General features: G+C 43.8%; 1 protein-coding gene across 1 annotated transcript in view; it reads left to right on the forward strand.

The window, feature by feature from the left end:
• The first annotated feature begins 479 nt into the window (after positions 1–479).
• Positions 480–21823, forward strand: part of RANBP17 (RAN binding protein 17) — a 249739-nt gene continuing 228395 nt past the window's right edge. The window contains exons 1-4 of the mRNA XM_054994554.1: positions 480–527; positions 13630–13779; positions 19571–19661; positions 21487–21653. Of these exons, the coding sequence (XP_054850529.1) occupies positions 510–527; positions 13630–13779; positions 19571–19661; positions 21487–21653 (426 nt within the window). The 5' untranslated portion in view covers positions 480–509. The remainder of the gene's footprint in view (positions 528–13629; positions 13780–19570; positions 19662–21486; positions 21654–21823) is intronic.

The following is a 21823-nucleotide window of genomic DNA, read 5'->3' on the forward strand; positions in this document are numbered from 1 at the left end:
TTTCACGGCCCTTTTGCCCCCATTTCCCGCCTCATCGCTGCCAAGTGAGGGATAGCCCTTCAGCCCTCTGCCAAAGTCCACCCAAGTTTATACCCCTAGTCAGTCAGGAAAAGCGCTACACTCTGGCCGGATCGCAACGCACTCCGATTATTTGGCGTTTTATTTCTTTTGAAAAGCGCTGTACTTTAACACACAGTAAAATACAGATAAAACGCGCAAGGGAATTAAAAGAAAGGAGAAAGGCGCGCTGAGGGGAAACGGTTCGCCGCGTCCCCTCACCGTCCCCTCAGCCGCGCGCCGCGTCCCCTCAGCGCCCCCTTCTCCTCCTCCTCCCTCCGCCGCCGTTCCCGCCCTCTCCCGACCCCCTGGTTTCCATTCGCTTCTCCGGGGCGGCCGCTTCCTCCCGCCGCCGGGCCTGCCTTCGCTCCGCCCCGGCTCCTCTCTCGCCTGGCATCGCAGCCGCTTCTCCCCGGCTCCTGGCGGCGTCGCCCTCCCGCCTGCCGTGGAAGATGGCGCTGGGCGGCCAGGTCGGTATGCCTGAGAGGGGAGCCCCGCCTGGGGACCGTTGGCGATGCCGGGGGCGGGTAGGCCGCCCCTTCGTCGCGCTCGAGGGGGCTGCGGTGCCCGGGAAGAGGGTGGCGAGGCGGGCAAGGGGTGTGCAGCGGGGCGCTAGGGGAATGGGGGGCAGCCATGGGCATGCTCCCCTCAGGAGAGGCAGTGCTTGGGGGCTGGGGGTGGGGTGCGTGGGGAGGAGCGACCCCCGTGTTGTCGGTCTGCTGCAAGGGTGTGTGCCAGCCAAGGGCTGGTGGCGCTTGGGGGGGGGGGAAGGGGGGGGGTGGGTGCCAAGTGTGGGCAATGGGGAGCGGTGGTGCCTATCGGAGAAGGCGCAAGGAGAGGGCGAGGAAGGATAAGGCAGATTTGTTGTTGTTGTTGTTGTGGGGGGGAGATGGGCACACGCACAGTAAAAAGGATCTTTATGAAACCAGGGAGCGTTTATTTTGGTGTGCGTGCCACACATTTGGAGAATGTCAGGTGGATTATAATGAGATTTATGGTGAGGAGGTGATGGAGGAGAAGGGCAGAGTGGGTGAGGGTGTCCCAGTGCTCAGTGCCTGCTGTTTTGTGCCGCGGGTGACTCTCCTGGCATGGTCATCTGCAACAGTTTTGTATTTCAGCCACATCCTATATTCTTCTGATTACTCCCCCCCCCCCCAATCCCAGCCATGCTGCTTTCATTGATGCAGGCTGGAGTTTTTTTCCACTGCATACATAGCTGGAGAGGTGCATCTCTTTTTGCTCTGTGTCCTATAATGAATGTGTCCTATAATGAAGAGAGGAGTTTTTTTGTACATCAAAAGCATTTTTCTGTGTAAGGAGTTATGGAGGACCAACCACTTACTCTGGGGTGCTTGAGACTTGGATACGCTGAGGGCTCGTAGAGATAAACAAGGGCCATTGAAATTGTAGTGGTATATGTACGTTTCCTCAAGTTGCTAAGGTATCCCATGTAGCAATGTGTGCTAGGCGCTTCTCTGGGTTTTTACAGCAAGACTGAATTGCATATTTTAAAAGTTTTTCTGCATTAAGGACACCTCCTCCCCACTTTATTGATGTGTCTTGGGTTCTAATTGTCATATTGTTTGTTTAAAATGGCCAAAGCATATCATAAAAGCATTAGGAGAAAACAATACAAAACAAATGTTTTTTAAAAAAAGAGAAAAACATAAACCAGCAAATTAAACCATCAAGGGAATAAAACATTAAAGATTATTAAAAGCCTGGAAAACTTTCCATGTCTTTGCCTTGTATTTAAAAGCCATTAGTGTAGGTGCCAGTGGAACAGACTCAGAAGTGAGTTCCGTAGGTGAGGTGTCACCATGAAGAAGGCCTTGTACCTAGTAGCTGTCTATTTTGCTTGTGGGGAATGGACACCCAGAGATGGGCCTCTGAAGAGGTAGGTCTCTGCACTTCGGCAGGTTTGAATGGAAGAAGGCAGTCCTTGAGGTACCCTGATCCCAGACTGTTTAGGGTTTAATAGATCAAATCTGACACTTTGATTTGTACCCAGTAATAGGCAACTAAGAACGTTCTTTATGCACTCTTAGGATGTGCTTGGTCCTGTTAATTAAATAGCCTTGAAGCTATGTTCTGGGACAGTTGAAGAGTTTTCATGGGTAGCACAACATAGAGCGCATCTCTGTAATCCAGTCAATAGCTGTGAAGCAACCAAAGTCTGGTGCTTTGGGCTGCACCACAGTGATTACTTATGGACTAGACTCAGTGCTCTTTTGGACTGACATGTGGCATGTTTTTCTGTACATGGCTGGGAAGGTGATGGAGCGGGGAGGGAGCCATTGGTGGCTTGATTGCCAGGGAAGGGTTATTAAGCTGTGCAGCGGTAGTTGACTGATTAGGTGGCTTTGTCCTAATTTATGCTTCTGCTGATATCACCAGCTGTTCCCTTGAAGTTCTAGTAATCCCTTTGAATAGGTACCTTTTGAATAGGAAATGGCTCACGTGGTGGGAACAGTGGGTTGGATTCAGTCAGCCTTTTCTCTCGGTCTTGCTCAGTTCTCCTTACTACAGCCCTTTTAGTAGGCTTTTGTTCTTGGAGGTCGCATGATCCCTCTCCTAGCCTTTTTTGGGTGGTGAAAAGGCACTCTGCCCCATTTTTTTACTAGGTGAAAAGCTAGTTGGAGCCAACCCATAATAATCTGCCAGAATAAGTGTGCCTAGGATATGATCACACAGTGCTAGGAGACAAGCTTTACAGCTTGGGAAAGTTCCTGGATTTGGCCTTGCAGAATGTGGACAGGAGCACGTTCCTCTAGTTTTGATTGGGGCACCAGCGATACCCATTTGTGGATTACCAGGGTCTAGTAACTGTGCAGCTGGCTCCAGTAATTGTAATGTGCTCAGTGTCTGGATCCTATTGAAGACAACTCGGGAAGGTTCAACTGTTACAGAAAGCAGTGGCTCATTTGTAAGAACTATATAACACTAATCTTGGGAGAGCCCCCAACTTCTGTTTTATTTTTGGGCCAAAGCATGGCTTATCTATCTACCTGCTTCATGTTGAGAATTGAGATTTAGGTCCTAATGTGGGTTCTACTGCCAAGGGAGACTATATTGACATCTGTCATGTACAGTCTCTTCTTGGTGGTAGTGGTTCTTGTTTTACAGAACTCCCTTCTAGAAGAACAATAAAAGTGTCTTTATTCTGCCAAGTGTTTTAAGCAATCAAGGTCTGGATGCATAAAGTTTAATATTCTTTCATGCTCATTTTGTTTATTGAATTATTGTTACATTTATTTTTGGTCCTGTTTATAAAATTGAATCTATCGGTTCAATTTTGTGCGCTGTAAGGTTGAAAAATGTTTATAAATAATAATCCGTCCCCCCCAGCCTGGTTCGGTTCACTGCAACGAGAGGATGCAGCTGGGATATTAGCAGTGTTATTTCAATGGGGTAAGTAAGGACTACCCTTATCTGGATGGGCCAAGGCCACCTCATCAGATCTCAGAAGCTAAGCAGGGTTGGCCCTGCTTAATAATTGGGTGGGAGACTACTGAGGAAGTCCAAAGTCGCTACACAGAGGCTGGCAATGGCAAACCACCTTATCTGGAAAACCCTATGGGGGTTGCCATAAGTCAGCTGTGATTTTACGGACACAAGAAAGGATCGTACTCAAAGTCATTTTGCAAGGATGCATGTGGGTTAGATAGCGTGTTAGGAAAAGATTGGGTGAAATGTCTTTTGTGCTAGTGAGTTAGCATGTTGATGCTTTTTTCCTTTGGCTGTATGCAATGCTTTTGTTATTAGCAGTGAATTAAAAAGGAAAATCTTTAAGAAAATCTGATAAATGTATTTCATTTAAATAACATACAATACATGTTAGCAATACCCTACTGGAAGAATGTTATTTACTCCCACCTTCACCCTAAAAACATAAGAACTGCTTTGGTGGATCAGACCAAAGGTTCATCTAGCTAGTCAGGTGCCACTGAAACTCAAGAGGCAGACAGAGCCTGCGGTTAATGGAGGTGTTTGACCTCAAGATGTACGTTCTGTTTGGCTGTCACAGCCAGTAGCTGCTAATAGCTCCCTTCTCCATGAATTGGTCCTACCTCCAATTAAAGCAATCCAAGCTAATAGCCATCACTGAATTTTTATTATTAGCTTTGCAGTTATGGGATACATGAAGTAGTATTTCTACTAGTCTGTCCTAAATTTGCTGTCAGTTTCGTTAGATGATCCCCTAGCATAAGAGAGAGAAAGTTTTCTGTATTGATCCCCCCCCCCCCCCCCGGGCATTATCTATAATTTTATAACTTTCTCTCCCCAAGTGATAGCCACTATTCTTTTTAAAGAGAATTGCATCTGAATTTTAAATAGAACTGGTATCTGAAGAAGTGAGCTGTGACTCACAAAAACTCATACCCTACCATAAATTTTGTTAGTCTTATAGGTGCTACTGGACCTCATCTCAAAAAATGTTTAAATTGTTCGAGAAGCCGTCAGATCATAGTAGTATAAGACCAACCTTCTTTTGTGCTAGAATATATTTTCTATTTGATCTCATTGAATTGAATCTTGCTATAGAAGTCCATCCTCTTTGGAAGCTGCTCTAATATACCTTATGGGTAAGTGCACCGCCTTGATGCTAATCTTAATTTTTTTACTTTATTATGTCTTCTTTCTTCTTTGGTGTATGTTGTAAAAGTCATCCAAGAATTTTCTATGGTCTTTCTGAGTGTCTTTCTTGTCCTCTTGTTATCCATAATTGCGGTCATGCACTGGTGCATAATAATTGTAATGATAATCACTATATATTTTATTTTTAAAGATTTCCCCTCCTGCCCTGCCCCTAGGGCTCTGGGAAGGTAATAATATATTACCCATTTATAACACTCTTAATAGGAAAGGTAGTGAACAAGGCCTCCCAGCTTTGTGGCAGGGAAGGGACTTGGACCTGCTGGGTGGTCTGGTTTACATGTATCAGAATGAAATGTGAGGGTGGTTTGAACTGCTTCAGAGGCATCACATTTTTTAATACTGTCTTACATGAAAAGTTCCCTGTGAGTAGAAAATTAGCCCCTCGGGGAGTTGGCTAGAGGAGGACATTTCTTCCTGATGTTGTCAGATTTTTTTAAACCTCTAGAGTCCTTTTAAAACATAAGGGAGCATTCAGAAGTGTCCTCCGCCTGCAGCCTGGAGTTTACAATCCAGTATACCTGGGTTCCCCAACATGGTGCTGGTGGGCACTGTGGCACCTGCCAGTACTTCCCTTGGTGCCCACTGAACTTTTCAGAAAGTGAGTGGGGCCACTGCAAGGCAGAGCTTATTACTGGCTGACCTCATTCAAATGAAAGGGTTTTCTACTGGAGGATTAGGTGGGTTCATAAACACCTGAGCTTTCCTTAGTCATTCTTCCTTCAGGCGTTCAGATTCTATTCCCCCTTCAGTTATTCCTTCTTCCCAGGAGGTATGAGATATTCTGTTTGGTTCTGCCTCCTGTGGAAAGCATTTTTAGGATTGGCGGTTACCATAGTCTTCCAAAATTCTAAATATTATAATAATAATAACAACATTTGATTTATATACCGCCCTTCAGGATGGCTTAACACCCACTCAGAGTGGTTTACAAAGTTTGTCATTATTATCCCCACAACAAAACACCCTGTGAGGTGGGTGGGGCTGAGAGCTCCAAGAAGCTGTGACTGACCCAAGGTCACCCAGTTGGCTTCAAGTGGAAGAGTGGGGAATCAAACCCGGTCCTGCACTTTTAACCACTACACCAAACCGCAGGCTCAGAAAGGTTGAGGACCCCTCCATTATAGCATTCCATTCTGCTGCCTGTGCAGACAATGGTTATCTCAGATAGGTACCAAATTGTGTGTGTATGTGTGAGAGTGATATTTGGAATAGGATGAGAAAAATAGACATTTCATTACACAGTGCTTTGCATATATGGATAGAAAAATGTTCCATAAATTTCTTTTTTACTTTCCATAAATGTGCACAACATCCAAATAGACAATAACCATTAAACAATACACAAATCATAAATTCTATAACTTTATACACTGTAAATTCTACAAATCATGTTCACATACAGAAAGATTCCACAAGGATTCAATTTGTTCCAAGTTCTTTCCTCTTTGTAGAAATGTTAATCAGAATTAAACGTTTCATAAATTTTTATATTAAATTTGTTTTTCTTAGGGGACTTCATATTGAGTTTCTGCATTCTTGCCACAGATCCATTGCATTGTTCATGTAATATAGCAAATACGTGCCCAGGAACATTGGCTCATTGCTATTCTTCGTGTGCATTTGGGAATGTGCAGTTGATCTTCAGACATTAAGGAAAAATGTGATTTTAACTGCTTTTAGTATAAATATGTGTCAGTATGCTCACACTTGACTGCTACTTCCAGAATAGTGCAAATGAAGCTGTGTAGCTGTGTGAACATTTCTTGGGGGCATTTGTAGTGTTCAGGAAAGGAACAATGTTCATTGTAGACCTTGACTAGAGGCAGCTGTAGCCCCTTCTGGACCATGGATATAACTTCTCATTTTCCCTGAAGTCAAGCTGAAAGACATGGAATTGGTTTGTATGTAGCCGTTTGTACCTCTCTAAAACTTGATATTAAAATCTTTATTTTTGATACCTAGATATTTAGCCCCCTATACAATATTCCCTTCCATGGCAAAGCAAAAAGAATAAAAAGGGAACTTCTCCATCTGAGGTGGAGGACATCTTGGGTGATTCCCACCATCCAATCAGGGAGGCAGGAACTTAATTGGTTCTTCCTCTTCCTGTTGGTGTGTGGATCGCCCTTTCCCTCAGTTCTTTCCTGCCTCCAGGGAGTGCAGAAGCATTAGCAGAGCTCTACTGCTTCTAAGTTTTTCTCTCTTGATATCTTACTTTTGGCCTTTTTCTTTACAATTTCCCCCTCCTCTCTGCCCTTGCTAGGTCTTACTTCTGTCCTTCTCACCTTCCCTTCCCTTTCCCTTTCTGCTGTTGCCTCTCTTGGAAAGGAAAGCTAAGTAGGAGCCCTTTCTGTTGAGTCTCCGAGATGGACTCCAACACAAGCTTCATGGGCAAAGAGGAGGGAGCAGAATCTGTGTCAGCCCAGATTCCGGCAAGCTCCCAGAACACCAGTGCCGCCCTGCCTTCGTGGCTGGATAAGGCTCCCAGCGGTGATACAGCTTCCCAGCCATCTGTGCCCGTCAAGAAAGTGAGATTGCAGGCTCCGGATGGCGATTTGACGGCGTGGCTCTGCCTGGAGGCTGAGCGCGGCACAGCGCTGAGAGGAAAAGAAAAGACGCAAAAAGGCAGCAGCAAGCATGCCAAGACCCATGCGAACCAAGATGGCGGGCGGACCAACCTCCCGGCGGGAGAGTCCCTCCTGACCCACTCCTGTATAGAAAAAACATCGCCAGAATGCAGAGACTAATCCCCAGGATATGGGTAAAGTACCTGATGCTGCTGGTGCGGGCCCTTCAGTTGAGTTGATGGCCATGATTAAATAGGCGATGAGGAACAAACTAGCTAAGCTTTGCCAACCCCTCTCTAGACCTGCCAGTGAGGCCTCCTCACCCCCACCCTCTCCACCCCTCCACAGGCCGGGGGCTAGGCCCAGTAAATTGGCTTCCTGGCCCACCAAAGCAGCCAAAAAAGCCACACAGCCTAGACAGTCAAGGTCTGAGATGTAGTGTGCAGGGAGAACATCCTCAGACAGTGAGGAAAGGGAGGAGAGTGAGTTCTTATCTGAGGAGGATGAGGAGGAGGTCTCCATACCAGAGCAGCCAGATAGACTTTTCAAGATGGAGGACTATCAGTATCTCCTCTCTAAATCCTTGGCAGCCTTAGATCTCCAAAATGGTGGCAAGGGAGAGGAGGAGGAGGAGGAGGACCCCAAGAGGGGAAAGGCCTCCAAACGCCCTAAAGGGAGCAGGGAGTTTTTTCCCAGAGCCAGCACGTCAAGAGAAGGTATTCCCTTTCCCCGAGTATTTCGAACGTCAGGTGAAGGCAGAGTGGGACTTATCAGCTGCAAACAAACAGTGTTCTCAGGCGGCCAAGAAATTATATGCTTTACCATCTTATGCTAACAAGTCCTTACAGGTCCCGAGGATTGATGCACCAGTAGCAGCCTTACAAACCTCTGGCTTCTCTCTGAAGATGGACAGGGGGTCTGTCAAAGACAGCCTAGACAGAAAGGCGGAAGTCTCCCTCAGGAGAGCCCATGAGGTGGCAGCCATGGCCATCAAGGCTTCAGCAACAGCCTCCATAGTGGCGAGGGCCTCCATGGTTTGGGCACGCAAGTTATTGCAACTGATTCCAGAAGGTAGCAGGTGCCTAACTGAAGGAGCAAACAGAATCATCAAAACTAGTGCCTTCACAGCGGATGCGACCTTGGATGCCATTTCTTTTTCTTTCTGTTCTTTAGCATCAGCAGCGGTAGCCAGAAGGCTCCTCTGGCTCCGAGCTTGGCAAGCTGATATCAAATCCAAGTTCATACTGGCAGGACATCCGCTTCAAGGTGACAGACTCTTCAAGGATCATATGGACAAGATCTTGGTTGAAACTAAAGATAAGAAAAAAGTGCTACCCAGAACCCTGAGGAGAACGGACAGATGTTCCTTCGGCATGCAGCCATTTCGGACCTATCACTCGTTGGCCAGGCCCCGACAGGATTCGAAATGCTCATCCTGGAACCCCCCCTAGACAGAACTTCAAAAGGCGCCCTTCAGTGGCAAGGCCAACAGATCCTTCCAAGCAAGGGGAGACTGATCCGACTTTGACAACAAAGCTCCCAAATCCTGACTCGATTCGGGGACTGGTAGGGGGGAGACTGCTCCAGTTCAGCCACGTATGGGCAGAATCATAAGCAGACGAATGGACTCTAGAAATGGTCTCCAGAGGGTGCTCGATAGAATTTGGATCTCTTCCCCCAGACCGCTTCATCACCTCCCCCCTACACAGGAATCCCCTCCAACGACACATTACTTTATTGGCTGTCGACCATCTGATGGACATTCATGCAATAGAGCCAGTGCCCCCTGATCAGCGGGGACAGGGCGTGTATTCCCTTTTCTTTACAGTCCTGAAGAGGAATGGGGACTGGAGGGCAATTTTAGACCTGAAGTTCGTAAACAAATTCTTGAAGGTCCGGAGCTTCCGCATGGAAACCCTTTGCTCAGTGGCAGAAGCCCTCCAACCAGAGGATTTCCTGACATCAGTAGACCTCACAGAAGCTTATCTGCATGTTCCCATCAATGCAGCACGTTACCGCTTCCTATGTTTTCATGTGAACTGTGCTCGTTATCAGTTCAGAGCCCTGCCGTTCGGTCTAGCTACAGCGCCCAGGGTCTCCACCAAAGTCCTTATCAATCCAATAGTCCGTCTCAGGGAAATGGGAATACACATCCACCCATATTTGGATGACATCCTGATCCCGCCTTCCAATCAACCTCCTCGAGCTAAGGGCCATCAAGTTAGCTCTATCCGAATTCTCAAACAAGATCCTAGGGCGAGACGTGTTAATCTGCACAGACAACACTTCGGCAAAATCATACATCAACAAACAAGGGGGAACAAGCTCATCTGCCCTCGTCAAGGAAGCAACCAAAATTCTGATGTGGGCCGAATCCCACCTGTCATCGATCAGGGCAGAACACATAAGAAGTCAGGACAACATTCAGGCGGACTGGCTGAGCAGACAGATGATCCAGCCGGGAGAGTGGGCCCTCAAAAAGGAAGTCTTTCAGATGATAACGAAACACTTCAGACAACCAGTCATGGACCTCTTCATGTCTCCTCGGAACCATCAACTTCAATTTCTGTCCAGATACCAACACCCTTAGGCAGAGGGTACAGACACACTCACATCTCAATGGCCCCCGGGCCTTCTGTATGCCTTCCTGCCATTCCTGGTTCTTCCCAAACCCCTGAGGAAGATAATAGAACAGAGAGCCCATGTCATAGTGATAGCTCCCTGTTGGCTGAGACGACCATGGTTCTTGACCCTGCATAGGCTGACAACAGATCCACCTCTGACTCTTGATCTGCTCCCGAATCTGCTTTATCAAGGCCCAATTTGGTACCCGTATCCGGAACATTACATCTGACCGCTTAGAGGTTGAGAGGAAGTTCCTGACCAAGTTAGGATACATGCCAAGAGTGGAAGACGCAATGCTAGCCTCTCGGAAGGGCTCAACCATCAGGATCTACAATGCTTGTAAAGCATTTGTCAGATGGGCCAAAAGAAAGAAGGTAGATCCTCTGCATCCTCCTTTGAGCATGGTACTCACGTTTCTGCAGGGCGGGCTGGATTCTGGCCTAAAACCAGCTACATTAAGGAGACAGACAGCACCTTTGGACTCTGTTCTAGTCCCCATAGAGGGAATAAAAATTTCTAGACGTCCACACGTAAGACGCTTCCTAAGAGGTGTGACCTTGCTGAGCCCACCGACGGTACATCACTTCCCGACATGGAGACTCAATGCGGTGCTTAGGTCATTAACTAAAGCCCCCTTTGAGCCCATAAAGAGCATTCCTCTAAAATGGTTGAGGCGGAAGACGATATTCCTAGTAGCCATCACATCAGCTAGAAGGATGTTGGAACTCAGTGCCCTGTCAATAAAGCTGCATCTATGTATATTCCACAAGGACAAGGTGGTCCTGCGAACGGACCCTGCCTTTCTCCCAAAAGCATACTCTAGGTTTTACAGAATGCAGGAGATCAACCTTCCGTCTTTTTGCCCGAAGCCTAGTCATCCTAGGAAGAGGGAATGGCACTGTCTGGACATGAGAAGGGCCCTCAAAACATATCTCATCAGGACGGAGAGCATTAGGAGAACAGATTCCATCTTCTTAAATGTGGGACCTCCCAGCAGGGGAAGGAAAATGTCGTCTGTGGCCATAGGTTGATGTATTATATCCTGCATCGCAGAAGCGTACGGAGCGGCACATAAGGAGATTCCTGAGGGGATTACAGCACACTCCTTGAGAAGTGCTGCGACCAACGCGGCCTTTGGTAATCAGGCATCGGTGGAAGAAGTGTGTAAGGTGGCCACATGGTCTTCAGTTTCCACATTCATAAAGCATTACAGACTGAACTTATATGACTCAGCGGATGCAGCCTTCGGGAGAAGAGTGTTGCAGAATATAATCCAAGATGAAGACCTGTCCCCAGTACGTAACTGCTATGAGAGCACCCAAGATGTCCTCCGCCTCAGAGGGAGAACAGACCTTTGGACACTTACCGTGAAGGGTCCTTCTCCTCTGAGGAACGGAGGACATCTTGTCCTCCCAGGGGCCTTTGTCTGATGCATTTTCTTCTGGGTTTCTAGTTGCTATATGTTTCTTCCGTTTTCTTCTTCCTCTTAGTTGCTCAGATATCAGTTTAAAGTTCCAAAGTTAGAGCACTGCTTCGTGGAGTTGTCCAAACTGAGGGAAAGGGCGACCCACGCACTAACAGGAAGAGGAAGAAACAATTAAGTTCCTGCCTCCCTGATTGGATGCTGGGAATCACCCAAGATGTCCTCCGTTCCTCAGAGGAGAAGGACCCTTCATGGTAAGTGTCCAAAGGTCCATTCCCCCTGTGCTTTCAAACCAGCGATTCATCAGTTCCTTTTTAAAAAAAAATAGTTTATTTAATGCAAAGCTTGATAGAGGAAGCACAAAGTTCAAGTAACAAAACCATTGTTGTAAACTATATACAAAGGTTTGGCATCAATTATTGCATCAAACTAAAGTATATCTCAAACAGCCGTAGAAAGTAACAGTTCTTTTTTTAGTCTTACAGTATACCATCAAAAACAGGTAAGAAGCGTGAAGTAATCTTTGGGGGAAATGTTCTTGATAATTGGGTCTTCTTTTAACAGGTATTCTAAAACAGGAAACCATTGTTCCGCAAAGTCTGATTTAAAATTTGGTATTTCTGATTGTTTTATTTGATCTGTGAGTTTTGCCATGATGAAGTGATCCCATACATGAATTAGCCAGTTTGAGATGGTAGGAGGCCTCTTGTCTTTCCAAAGTGATTTTCATTTATTGCATTCTGATACTTGCAGTGTTAGTAGTGAATATGTATGATTGCCAGATGTCTTGCCACTTTTCTTCTGTAATATTTCTTTTACAATTTCTGTACCAAGCATTTTGATAGGGCGCAATTCATCAATCCTGAGCGGGACTTAAAAAAAAAATTGAAAAGGAAAGAGGGGAGTAGGGAAGAATGGAAAGGAGGGGAGGGGAAGTGGCTGGCTAGAGGAGAGTAGCTAATCACAATGCTGGTGGGAGGTAAGAGAGGGGAGAAGAGGGTGGAACACCAAAAATGGAGTAAAGGGTATGCATGGGGAAACAGCCTGCTGCAAAGCGCTTTTTTTTAAAAAAAGTCAGGGTATAAGCTCGAATCCCAGGAAGGCTGGGGAAATGCCACATAGTGGCTGGAGTGACTACTCATGGTGGCAAAGCTGGTGCAGACAGTCATGAAAAAATCGCTGCAGTATGGAAACTGAACTGGCAAAATTGACCCGTGCAGATTCAGCTTTTATTTGAATAGCAACTAGCCAGATTTCCTCACTATCTCGGTGGGTCCAGTAATATTCAAAGGAGATCAAAACTGATTGCATTTTGTTGTGTGGTCATATGTTTTTCTCAGAGTATGAGCATCATTCTTCTCCTTGTTATCCTGTGAAGCTAAGTTGGGGAAAGAAAAACAAATCAAGCCTGGTACAGGTGTTTGGCCAAACAGTAACCTATGTTTTGTCCCTGTCTGACTAGCAAGGATTGTCCTGTAGTCTGCTCTCGAATAAGAGGCAAGGTGAAAACCGATTTTCTATCTTCTCTTGGCAAATGTGAAATAAATGACAGAGATCAAATACAACATTGAAAATATTGATTCTCGTTGTTAATGCTGCCCTCCTTTCCTGTTTGTTGTGCTGAAAACAAACAAACAATACTGCTGATTTCAGTTGTCAAGGAAATTTAATCACTGGAGCAGGCTCTTGCATTTTGGAGCCTCGATTCCTTGCATACCTGTCACTTCAGTGCCAGAGGGATATTCCAGTGTGATTTGTGAATTACTTATGAGGAGTGAGTGGAAGGATTTGGTTGAAAATGACCATCACCCTGCAATAGCCTGGAAAGAGTTCATGCTCTGTCTGTATTTTGGTGTTGGTAAGAAGTATTCACTCATATTTTTCGAGGGCTGGATTGTCAGACTGACAGTGAAATCCTAAGCAGAGTTACTCCAGTCTAAGCCCATTCACTGTAAATGAAGTAGATACACAGGAGTTTTACACCCTATAACTAATAAGGTACAGAGCACTAGCCTTGTATCCAGAAGGTCTTAAGCTCAATCTCTACTACCTGCAGGTAAAGACATTTGGGTTTATTGGGAAATACTTGCTCCTCCTGAATCCATGGTGAACAAGAACTAATCAAAGACAGTACTGAGCTAGAAGGACCAATAGTATGACTTTTTAAATTTATGTTATCATCAAGTATGCTTTGAATTACCAGGTTATTACTCGTCTCTGTTGAAAATTTCAAGTGATCTCGGAATATTTAAGGGGAGCTTAAATTGATTGTAACATCTGATATTTTTGTCCCCCTAGCAGAGTTTGGCAGAGCTAGAAGTTCTTTGTAAACAGCTTTATGAAGGGACTGACTTAGCGCAGCGAATACAAGCGGAAAAGGTGCTCCTAGAGCTTATTAACAGCCCTGAATGTCTCAGCCAGTGTCAGCTGTTACTGGAACAAGGAACAGTAAGTGCTTGAAAACTTCGTAATGGAATATGCATTCATTTATTCTTGCGAGCAAAAGTCCACATATCAGAGCTCAGGTCTGTCTATATATGTCAGAACATTCTTTGTCTTTTATAAGCACTAGTGTTAGATTTAAAAGTCATGTGGGACAGAGCAGTTCTTTAAGAGGTGCCCCTAAGGTCAGGTGGTACACAAACAGTGGAGGAACTGCTTTTTTTTCAACTCTATTTATTTATGTATGTACACAGAGGCTCAAGGTGGATAACACAGTGTAAGTCAGCACAATCAACAGGATGGGACAGCCAATAAACAATACAATAGGATTAGGATTACAGAAATCTGAAACCAAGCATAAGCATGTGACAAGTTAAACAATGCAGAAATGACATAGTAGGATCATACTTGCAGCAGCTGACAGTAGGTCCTGTACACAGTAGCATGGTCCGGTCCCTATCCCTTTACCAAAGCATCTTTCTGAAGCATCTTTTGTTCCTTTTGGTCTAGATTTTAAATGACACATGTGAGATATAAACATTTCAAGGTAAATATGAATACAGGCATTAATACTTGAGAAGAATGTGTCCAGTGTATTGATGTATACTTAAAGCTCTTCACTTTGCTTCCTGTTGACAAGATACGGTTTGGTATAGAGGAATGACATACAAGGTAAAATAGTAGAAGCATTCTGGACTGAATCCAATTCAGTCCAATGCTGTGCTGTAGCAAATTTAAATCTCTGCATTCAAATAAAACATCTCTCTTGCTGCCTATAACAGGGAAGAGCTCCATGAAGCTCTGTCTTCTGGAGCTGACAGTAAGACAACCCCTTCCTCTGCATGCTTCATTTATCATCTCAACTAGATAGAGATGGTGGCAGAATCCAGAGATACTCAGATGTTCAGGCAGATTCCCTTCTGCTTTGCTAACTGACGGTCCAAAATGAAGGCAATAGTATTTGGAAAAGGCCTGGGTTGGTCTAGTCACTGTTAGAGGCTTCTGTGCCATGGAGCTCAGATTAACATGTTGCCTCCATGGTACAAATTAGGGCTTCTGATCCTCTCCTCCCTTTACATTAAGTTTATTTGAATGTGTAAGTGGTGAGGGCTGCGCCTCTGTAGCAGGGAGTCTGCAAGAGGTGTGAAAGCTCTGATTGCTGGCCTTTGGCAGTTATGTCGTCATAAAGGACAGAGAAAGAAGCAGACTGGGAAATGAAAATGGCCCTGGTGTAAGCCAAGCTGAACTGCCCCTGCCATGCTACAAGCTAGCACTGCTGGGCCACTTAGCTCAGTGGGGCCTACAGTGGACATTAGCTCACCTAGTGCATAACCCGCCCCCCCCCAAAGTGGAAGCAGTGCAGGAGGAGGCAATTTGCAAGCTGCCATTATTGATGCGGGCTCCTGAACAAAGTGTCCCCTGAGGCTCAGGCAAAGTTGCAGGAGCTTGGCTGTGCTTGCTCCTGGACACAAGCGGCCCTCTAGGGTAGTGGCCCATTGGGAAATTTCCCTGTAAGAAAATGGTCAGTCTGCCTCTGCCATAGAGCTGTAAAGACCAGAACTAGCCACAATTCGGAGCTAATGGTGAAGAGAATTAAAATTAGTTGCTGAGGTACATTGCAAAGGAAGATGTGTCCCTGTCATCTGAGCAGCCAAAATATAATTGTTAAGTTATCTTTCACCAGTTTTTCCTGTTTGTACAAATCAGTTAAAGGCCTAAAACATGCCACGTGTGTTTTGATCTCTGGTTGGTTCAAACTGAGGATTGGTAACATTCCACAATCTTTCTTCTCTTTCTCCAGGTATAAACTAGATGCAGTTGCAAATCTAGTATTTATTTGCCTCTTCGACTGTAATGTCATTTGTGATCATACAGGATTCCCTGTAATGGTAAAGTTGGTGGTCTGTGCTAGAAAAAAGGAGAAGGGGGAAAAAAACAGAACCCTCAAAAGAAGGGTAATTGAAAAGGTTGAAGCAAAAAACAAAATTAACTGAATGTTCAAAACATGTACAAGTTAATAAAGAACCATTATAAAAATTTTAATCAAGTAATATATAATACAATAATGTGGTCAAAACAATAGCAGTATGGTTCCACATTTTAGTACCGTACCACTGTATGTCAAATATTTTTTCAAATACACAGGTATTATTGTACAAACAGCACCATATGTACAGAACCATATGTATGGTATAGAACCATATGTAGGTTATAGAACCATATGTAGGTTATATACATTTGGTGATGTTCATACAATAATACCTGTGCATTTGAAAATAGTTTATTTTAACATCCAGTGATATGGTACTAATATGTGGAACCACGCAGCTATTGTGATGGCCTGTGCCAGAAATCAGAGTAGGGCAAGGGGATTGCTAATGAAGAAAGTGCCTTCTGTATGCCTGGGGGAACCCCTAGACAAGAATGACTCTTCCTTCCCTCTAAAGGGGACCCCTTATCCAGATGACCGGGGATTAGCACGTGTGCTTCACATTTACTGACAGTGTACCCCAGAAGCATAAAGGAGTGTGCAGGCACGTGCCACCATTGCTTATTGACAAGTAGAAAGGAAGTGAGCAGTTTGTCTCTTGCTCTTTGAGGCTTAATGTAGGGTTGGGAAATGGAAGGGATTAGAACCATAGCAGTAGCAGACAGGCTGCTATGGGGTGGGATCGTATCACCCTGGTGTGGAAAGATGGCTGCCCATTTCTTTCTTGGCAAAATGCAGAGTGCTTATCTTTAAAGCCCTATATGGCTTTGGGCCAGGGGACTTGAAGAACCTCATTCTCCCATATTGTGCAGACTGCTAATTATGATCTACCCCTGCAGCCCTGTTCTTGGTGCTTCCACCTTCAGAGGTGAGGTGGGTGGCAACCAGAGACAGGGCTTTTTCAGTAGTAGCACCTTACTTGTGGAATTCCTTTCCTCTTGGGTCTTACTTGGTGCCTATGCTGCTCTCTTTGAAGCACGAGATCAAAATGTTCCTGGTCACCTGGGCTTTTAATAAAGGGATGTTTTAATGCCCCCTAACTTTAGTGTGCTTTTGGTTTAAAACTGTTATGTTAACCTGCTCAGTGGTCTATTTTTTTATGTTGTGCCTGGGCCTGAAATGCTGAAATTTAAATAACAACTTTTAATATTTTGTTTTTATTATGTTTTACTTTGTAAGCTGCCTTGGGCAAATTCCTTGGAGAGGTGGCATTAAAATTTGCTAAATAAATAAGTACATAATAGAACCATAGTATAAAGGAACAACTCAAGAGGCCGCTTTGTTAAGGGATAATAATGTGGTCTGTTGCAATGTATATTGTGCACATTCATCTCCCTTTTTACTACAGTGTCCTTTGTAACCTCCTTTCTTCATTATGTTATGTCATGTCTCAGGCAGTTCTGGTTGCCTTAGACAGTTTTTTTTTTGTTTGCATTATTTCTCAGTTCTGTAATTGTAGTCCGGCTGCATTGTTTATTTGGAGGTCTTTGCTTTCTGTTTGATTTGCTTTTCATATTTTGTAAGCTGCCTTGAGTTTTGGTGGAAACGGTGGGCTATAAATGAAATTAATAAAAAAACAAATAATAAAATGTCCCTTGTGATGCTGCAACTGGTGGGGAGAGGGGAAGTGTATACGAAGGGAGCCATAGTTAAGATGGAAGAGAGCCTGAGGACACTTCAGTGCTCAGAGACATCTGCAGCTGGCTCTGTGGTTTTTTGTTTTATGCCAATAGCAACACAGAACTCAAAATAATGCAATTTGTTACTCTGTTAGTGCAAGGCACTAACTTGGATGTTCCAGGCTGGTCTCATCTCATCAAATCTTGGAAGCTAAGCAGGGTTGGCCCTGGTTAGTACTTGGATGGGAGACTGCTGAGGAAGTCCTCCCGAGTCGCTAAACGGAGGCAGGCAAAAACAAAACCGCCTGTTAATTCTCTTGTCTTGAAAATCCCATGAGAGGTTGCTGTTGGTCAGCTGCAACTTGATGGCACTTTACATACATACACACACACACACACACACATCAACACAAGAACAAATTCCTTAAGTATTTTAATCTTAAATTTTTCAACTGCAGTCCCAAATACTGTGACGCGAGCATTGTGTTGCATCACTGCAAGCCTCTATGACATCATACAGTGCTGGTTGGGATAGCTGTTGTCACTCTTCAGCCTAAGCATTTGATGTACTTGCACTATAAGTCTCAAGATTTGGCTGTATCTTCTGCCAAAATACATGAATCTAACTTAGTGCAGATAACAGGACGTTAAGAGGAGCTGTTCCTTTTGCAAGATTGTATAATTGGATGATCTCTAACGAACTAGACTGATTTATAGAAATGTTCATTTCATCATTATTGCTTCCTTTGAATTTGAGGCCTCGGCCAGGTGTAACACTTTAACTGCATTTGTAATGCAAAGAGCTGGGTGGGGTGGTGGTGACATAGACTTCAGATAGAAGATAATGTTTTTGAATGCTGTCGTTTGTTTAAAAACTCCAAGCACAGCAGACAATGGAGCTGGGTTAATATATTTAATTGTTGTTTTATTGGCTCTGACTTTTTGTATTGCTATTTGTTGTTTATTATTTATTTATTTGTTTAGATACTTATATCCCACTTTTCTCCCCAGTATGGATCAAAAATGGCTTCTATCAGTCTCCTCTCTTCCATTTTATCCTCACAACAACCCTGTGAGGTAGATTAGGATGAGAGTGTGTGACTGGCCCAAGGTCACCCAGCCAGCTTCCATGGCAGAGTAGGGGTTTGAACCTGGTCTCCCAGATCCTAGTCAGACATTCTAACCACTTTGCCATACTAGCTGTCTGTTGTTGCTGTGTGCTGCTACTGGCTGCTGTTTTAGATTGTTCTTTTAAGTGATACATTTAAAACATCCATGTTAAATTTATTTGCTTGTTTGTTTTGGTAATTTAGTTATGTAAGCTGCCTTGAATACTAGGTGATTTTCACATGGGTATGAGCTTGCATGATTTTCCTGTTGCTGGTGTAGCTGCTGACAAAGTGCAGCCGCAGTGGCGCTTCCATGTATCTCTGCACTTTCTCTGCCTCAGTCCCCCAGCAGCAGCAACACTACCCTGAGCTGCTTGGGCTTTTTATTTCTTTTTAAAAAAAATCAACACTAAAATACTGCTATATCAGTATAACATTATGCCAGAGATATGCCTTTCCCCTTAGAGCTTTGCAGTGGACTTTTAAAAAAAATGAAACCTAGTATGCATATTGCAATAACATTATATTGATGTAACAATATTCTAATGCTGATTAAAAACTCCCCCCACAAGGCAGGGGGAGGAAATGGCTGCTGCAGGGACAGGCTTAGGGAAAACGGCTGCCACATGGGTGGGAAAAATCTGAATTTTCCCACCCTCATAGCTTTACTGAGATCTCTCCCAAAACTGTGGCGCAAACCAGGGCCCTTTTCACACTGCTTACAGGGACTCGCAACAATGCGGAACGTCGCACTAGAAAAGCGGAAAATCGTGTTTTTTCACGTGCGAGAAAACATGATTTTCTGCGTTTGTAGAGCGATGTTCCGCATCGTTGCGAGTCCCGGTAAGCAGTGTGAAAAGGGCCCAGATCTGAGAGAGATTTGAGAAAATCTGAGGAAACCCCAGGAGCTGCACGAATGCACCATGATGTTGTAAGGAAGCAGGGAAGGGGGAAATTTTTTTCCCCAAAACTGTTGGCCCTGGGGCAAATAACCTGTATGGAAGTAGCTAGTAATCATAGAAAGGAAGGATATGAATTTACCAAATAAATACTAATAATTGTGTATGTTTTTTTACTAGACATCTTATGCTCAACTTTTAGCAGCAACATGCCTCTCTAAACTTGTATGCAAAACAACCCCTTTACCTGTTCAGCAAAGAATAGACATCAGTAAGTATGCCTTATTCCTTCCAATATGGAAATTGCGAATAATTGATCATCTAAAATTTCAGATCTTCTTAGATTTTTTAAATTTTCTGTTATCAAAATAGCTCGTCAGAGAATGATTTCAGATGAAACATCCTTGAGTTATACATTTATAATCTGTAACTTTATCACAGCAAACTTTTGAGGTTTCTGATGGCTTGTACAGTTAGATCAAGCTGTGACCAGGAATGTGTGCCCTTTGTTGTTTTTTATGGTGCAGAGGAGATAACATATAAAGGCATATTGCTTTGCTGAAAGGAGAGAATTTAAGAAAATTGTGAAAGAGTCGAGGCACAATGGTTCTGGGGGTGGGTAGCCATACTAGCTATACTTAAAGACTAACAACATTTTATTCCAGCATGAACTTTTGTGCCAACTTCTTTAGATGTAGTGACTGGATCTAGGAGGTATAAAAATAGAATAGCAGGGTTAAGGAGCCTTGGAATGCAGGAAGTACAGGGTGAAATGTAATGATGGAAAATTAAATTAAATAACAGTTTTGTTAAGCTAGTTAGCCCATGTAATAGGTGGGGATTCTCAGGTTTCACTAAGAGTTTTTTTATACCGTCTACATAAAAGGTCTTATTTCATTTGAAGAACTGGGCTCAATCCTACAAAACCTTATGCTGGATTTTTTTTAGTATGTAAAGCATCACGAGACTCATATTTATTTAGATACCAAGGTCCTTATTTGGTAGAGCAGATTAACAAAGAGGAGTAATATGCTCTTTTCTGCACTTTCTTCTGTATGCATTTATTTGGAATTATGTCCCACTGTGTTCAGTGCAATTTAATCCAGAAAAATTATGTTTATAACTGCAATCTGGGACAAACAGATATATTTTATCAAATTTAGCTGTTTAGGTACTTTTACACTGCTTTTCTCCAAAGTGGCTTACAAAAATACAATTTAAATTAATACATAAACAGAAAAAAAGAAGCATGATAAACTTAAATGAAAATTCAATAAAGGTAATAAAAACTACAGTTGATTGCAATAGACTACATCCTGGACTGATCCTAGATCTGTAAGGCAGATTCATTAATGTCCACAGGCTCTGAGCCATGGGCTAAGAGCCCAGATTAGCTGTCGGAGAGGTTAACAAGTTACCCTCCCTTGGTTTAGGCTTAAATTACCTGCAAATGACCATAGCAGTAGGTATCATCATTCTGATTTGCTTTACAAGAAGGTAACAAATGAGGTTGTGGATGTAGCATGTCAAGTATGTAACTGGTATCTGCGATTCAAGTTCTTGTACCTTTGAACATATGATGTTGACTAGAGATGGGCACGATGCGAAATACGAACCAAACTTCAGCACGAACCGATTCGATTCGTGGTTAGTGAACCGGTGGTTCATCAGAACTGATTTCTGACGAACCGCCACAAACTTTAGGCTGGTTTGTTTGGTTCGTTTTTCGATTCGTCAGTGCAGACAGCCTGACGCCAATTAATCAGTTTCCTAGGCAACAGGGGATGGGCTTTCTGCAGACCTTCTGCTGACCCAAAAGTGACCTGCTGACCCGGAAGTGACGTTTCCATGAGCCAAACGAACTGGTTTGCGAACCAAGGAGGTTTGTGAAAGTTCGCGGTTTGTGAAACGCGACAAACCACGTGGGTTTTTTTCCCCTGGTTTGTGCCCATCTCTAATGCTGACTTATACCAGGTCAGTTTGCGTAACAGTGTTTAACAGTGGACATGTGTTTTACAGTGGCAGTGTAGAACAGAAATTGATGAGTGTATTTAGCATGAAATAATTTTGATTTACTGCTTGACATTTTGGTACAGGAAACTACATACTGAACTATGTAGCATCTCGACCCAAGCTGGCACTTTTTGTGATCCAAGCTCTTGTGCAAGTAATTGCTAAGATCACGAAGTTGGGTTGGTTTGATGTTCAGAAAGACCAGCTCATCTTTAGAGACATCATTGCTGATGTTAAAAAGTTTTTACAGGTAAGAAAAATGGATAGTAGCTTCCCTTTTAAACACTAACCAGCATAAAATTAAATGTAGCAATGATGTCCATTGACTGTTGTATATGTGAGCCTAAAGGAATATAGAATGGGCGGAAAAACAGTTCAATGTCTTGCTAATTGTGTAATTAAGAAGTTTTTGGAGTAAAT

This window comes from Eublepharis macularius, chromosome 1, assembly GCF_028583425.1.
Source record: "Eublepharis macularius isolate TG4126 chromosome 1, MPM_Emac_v1.0, whole genome shotgun sequence".
Classification (NCBI taxonomy): domain Eukaryota; kingdom Metazoa; phylum Chordata; class Lepidosauria; order Squamata; family Eublepharidae; genus Eublepharis; species Eublepharis macularius.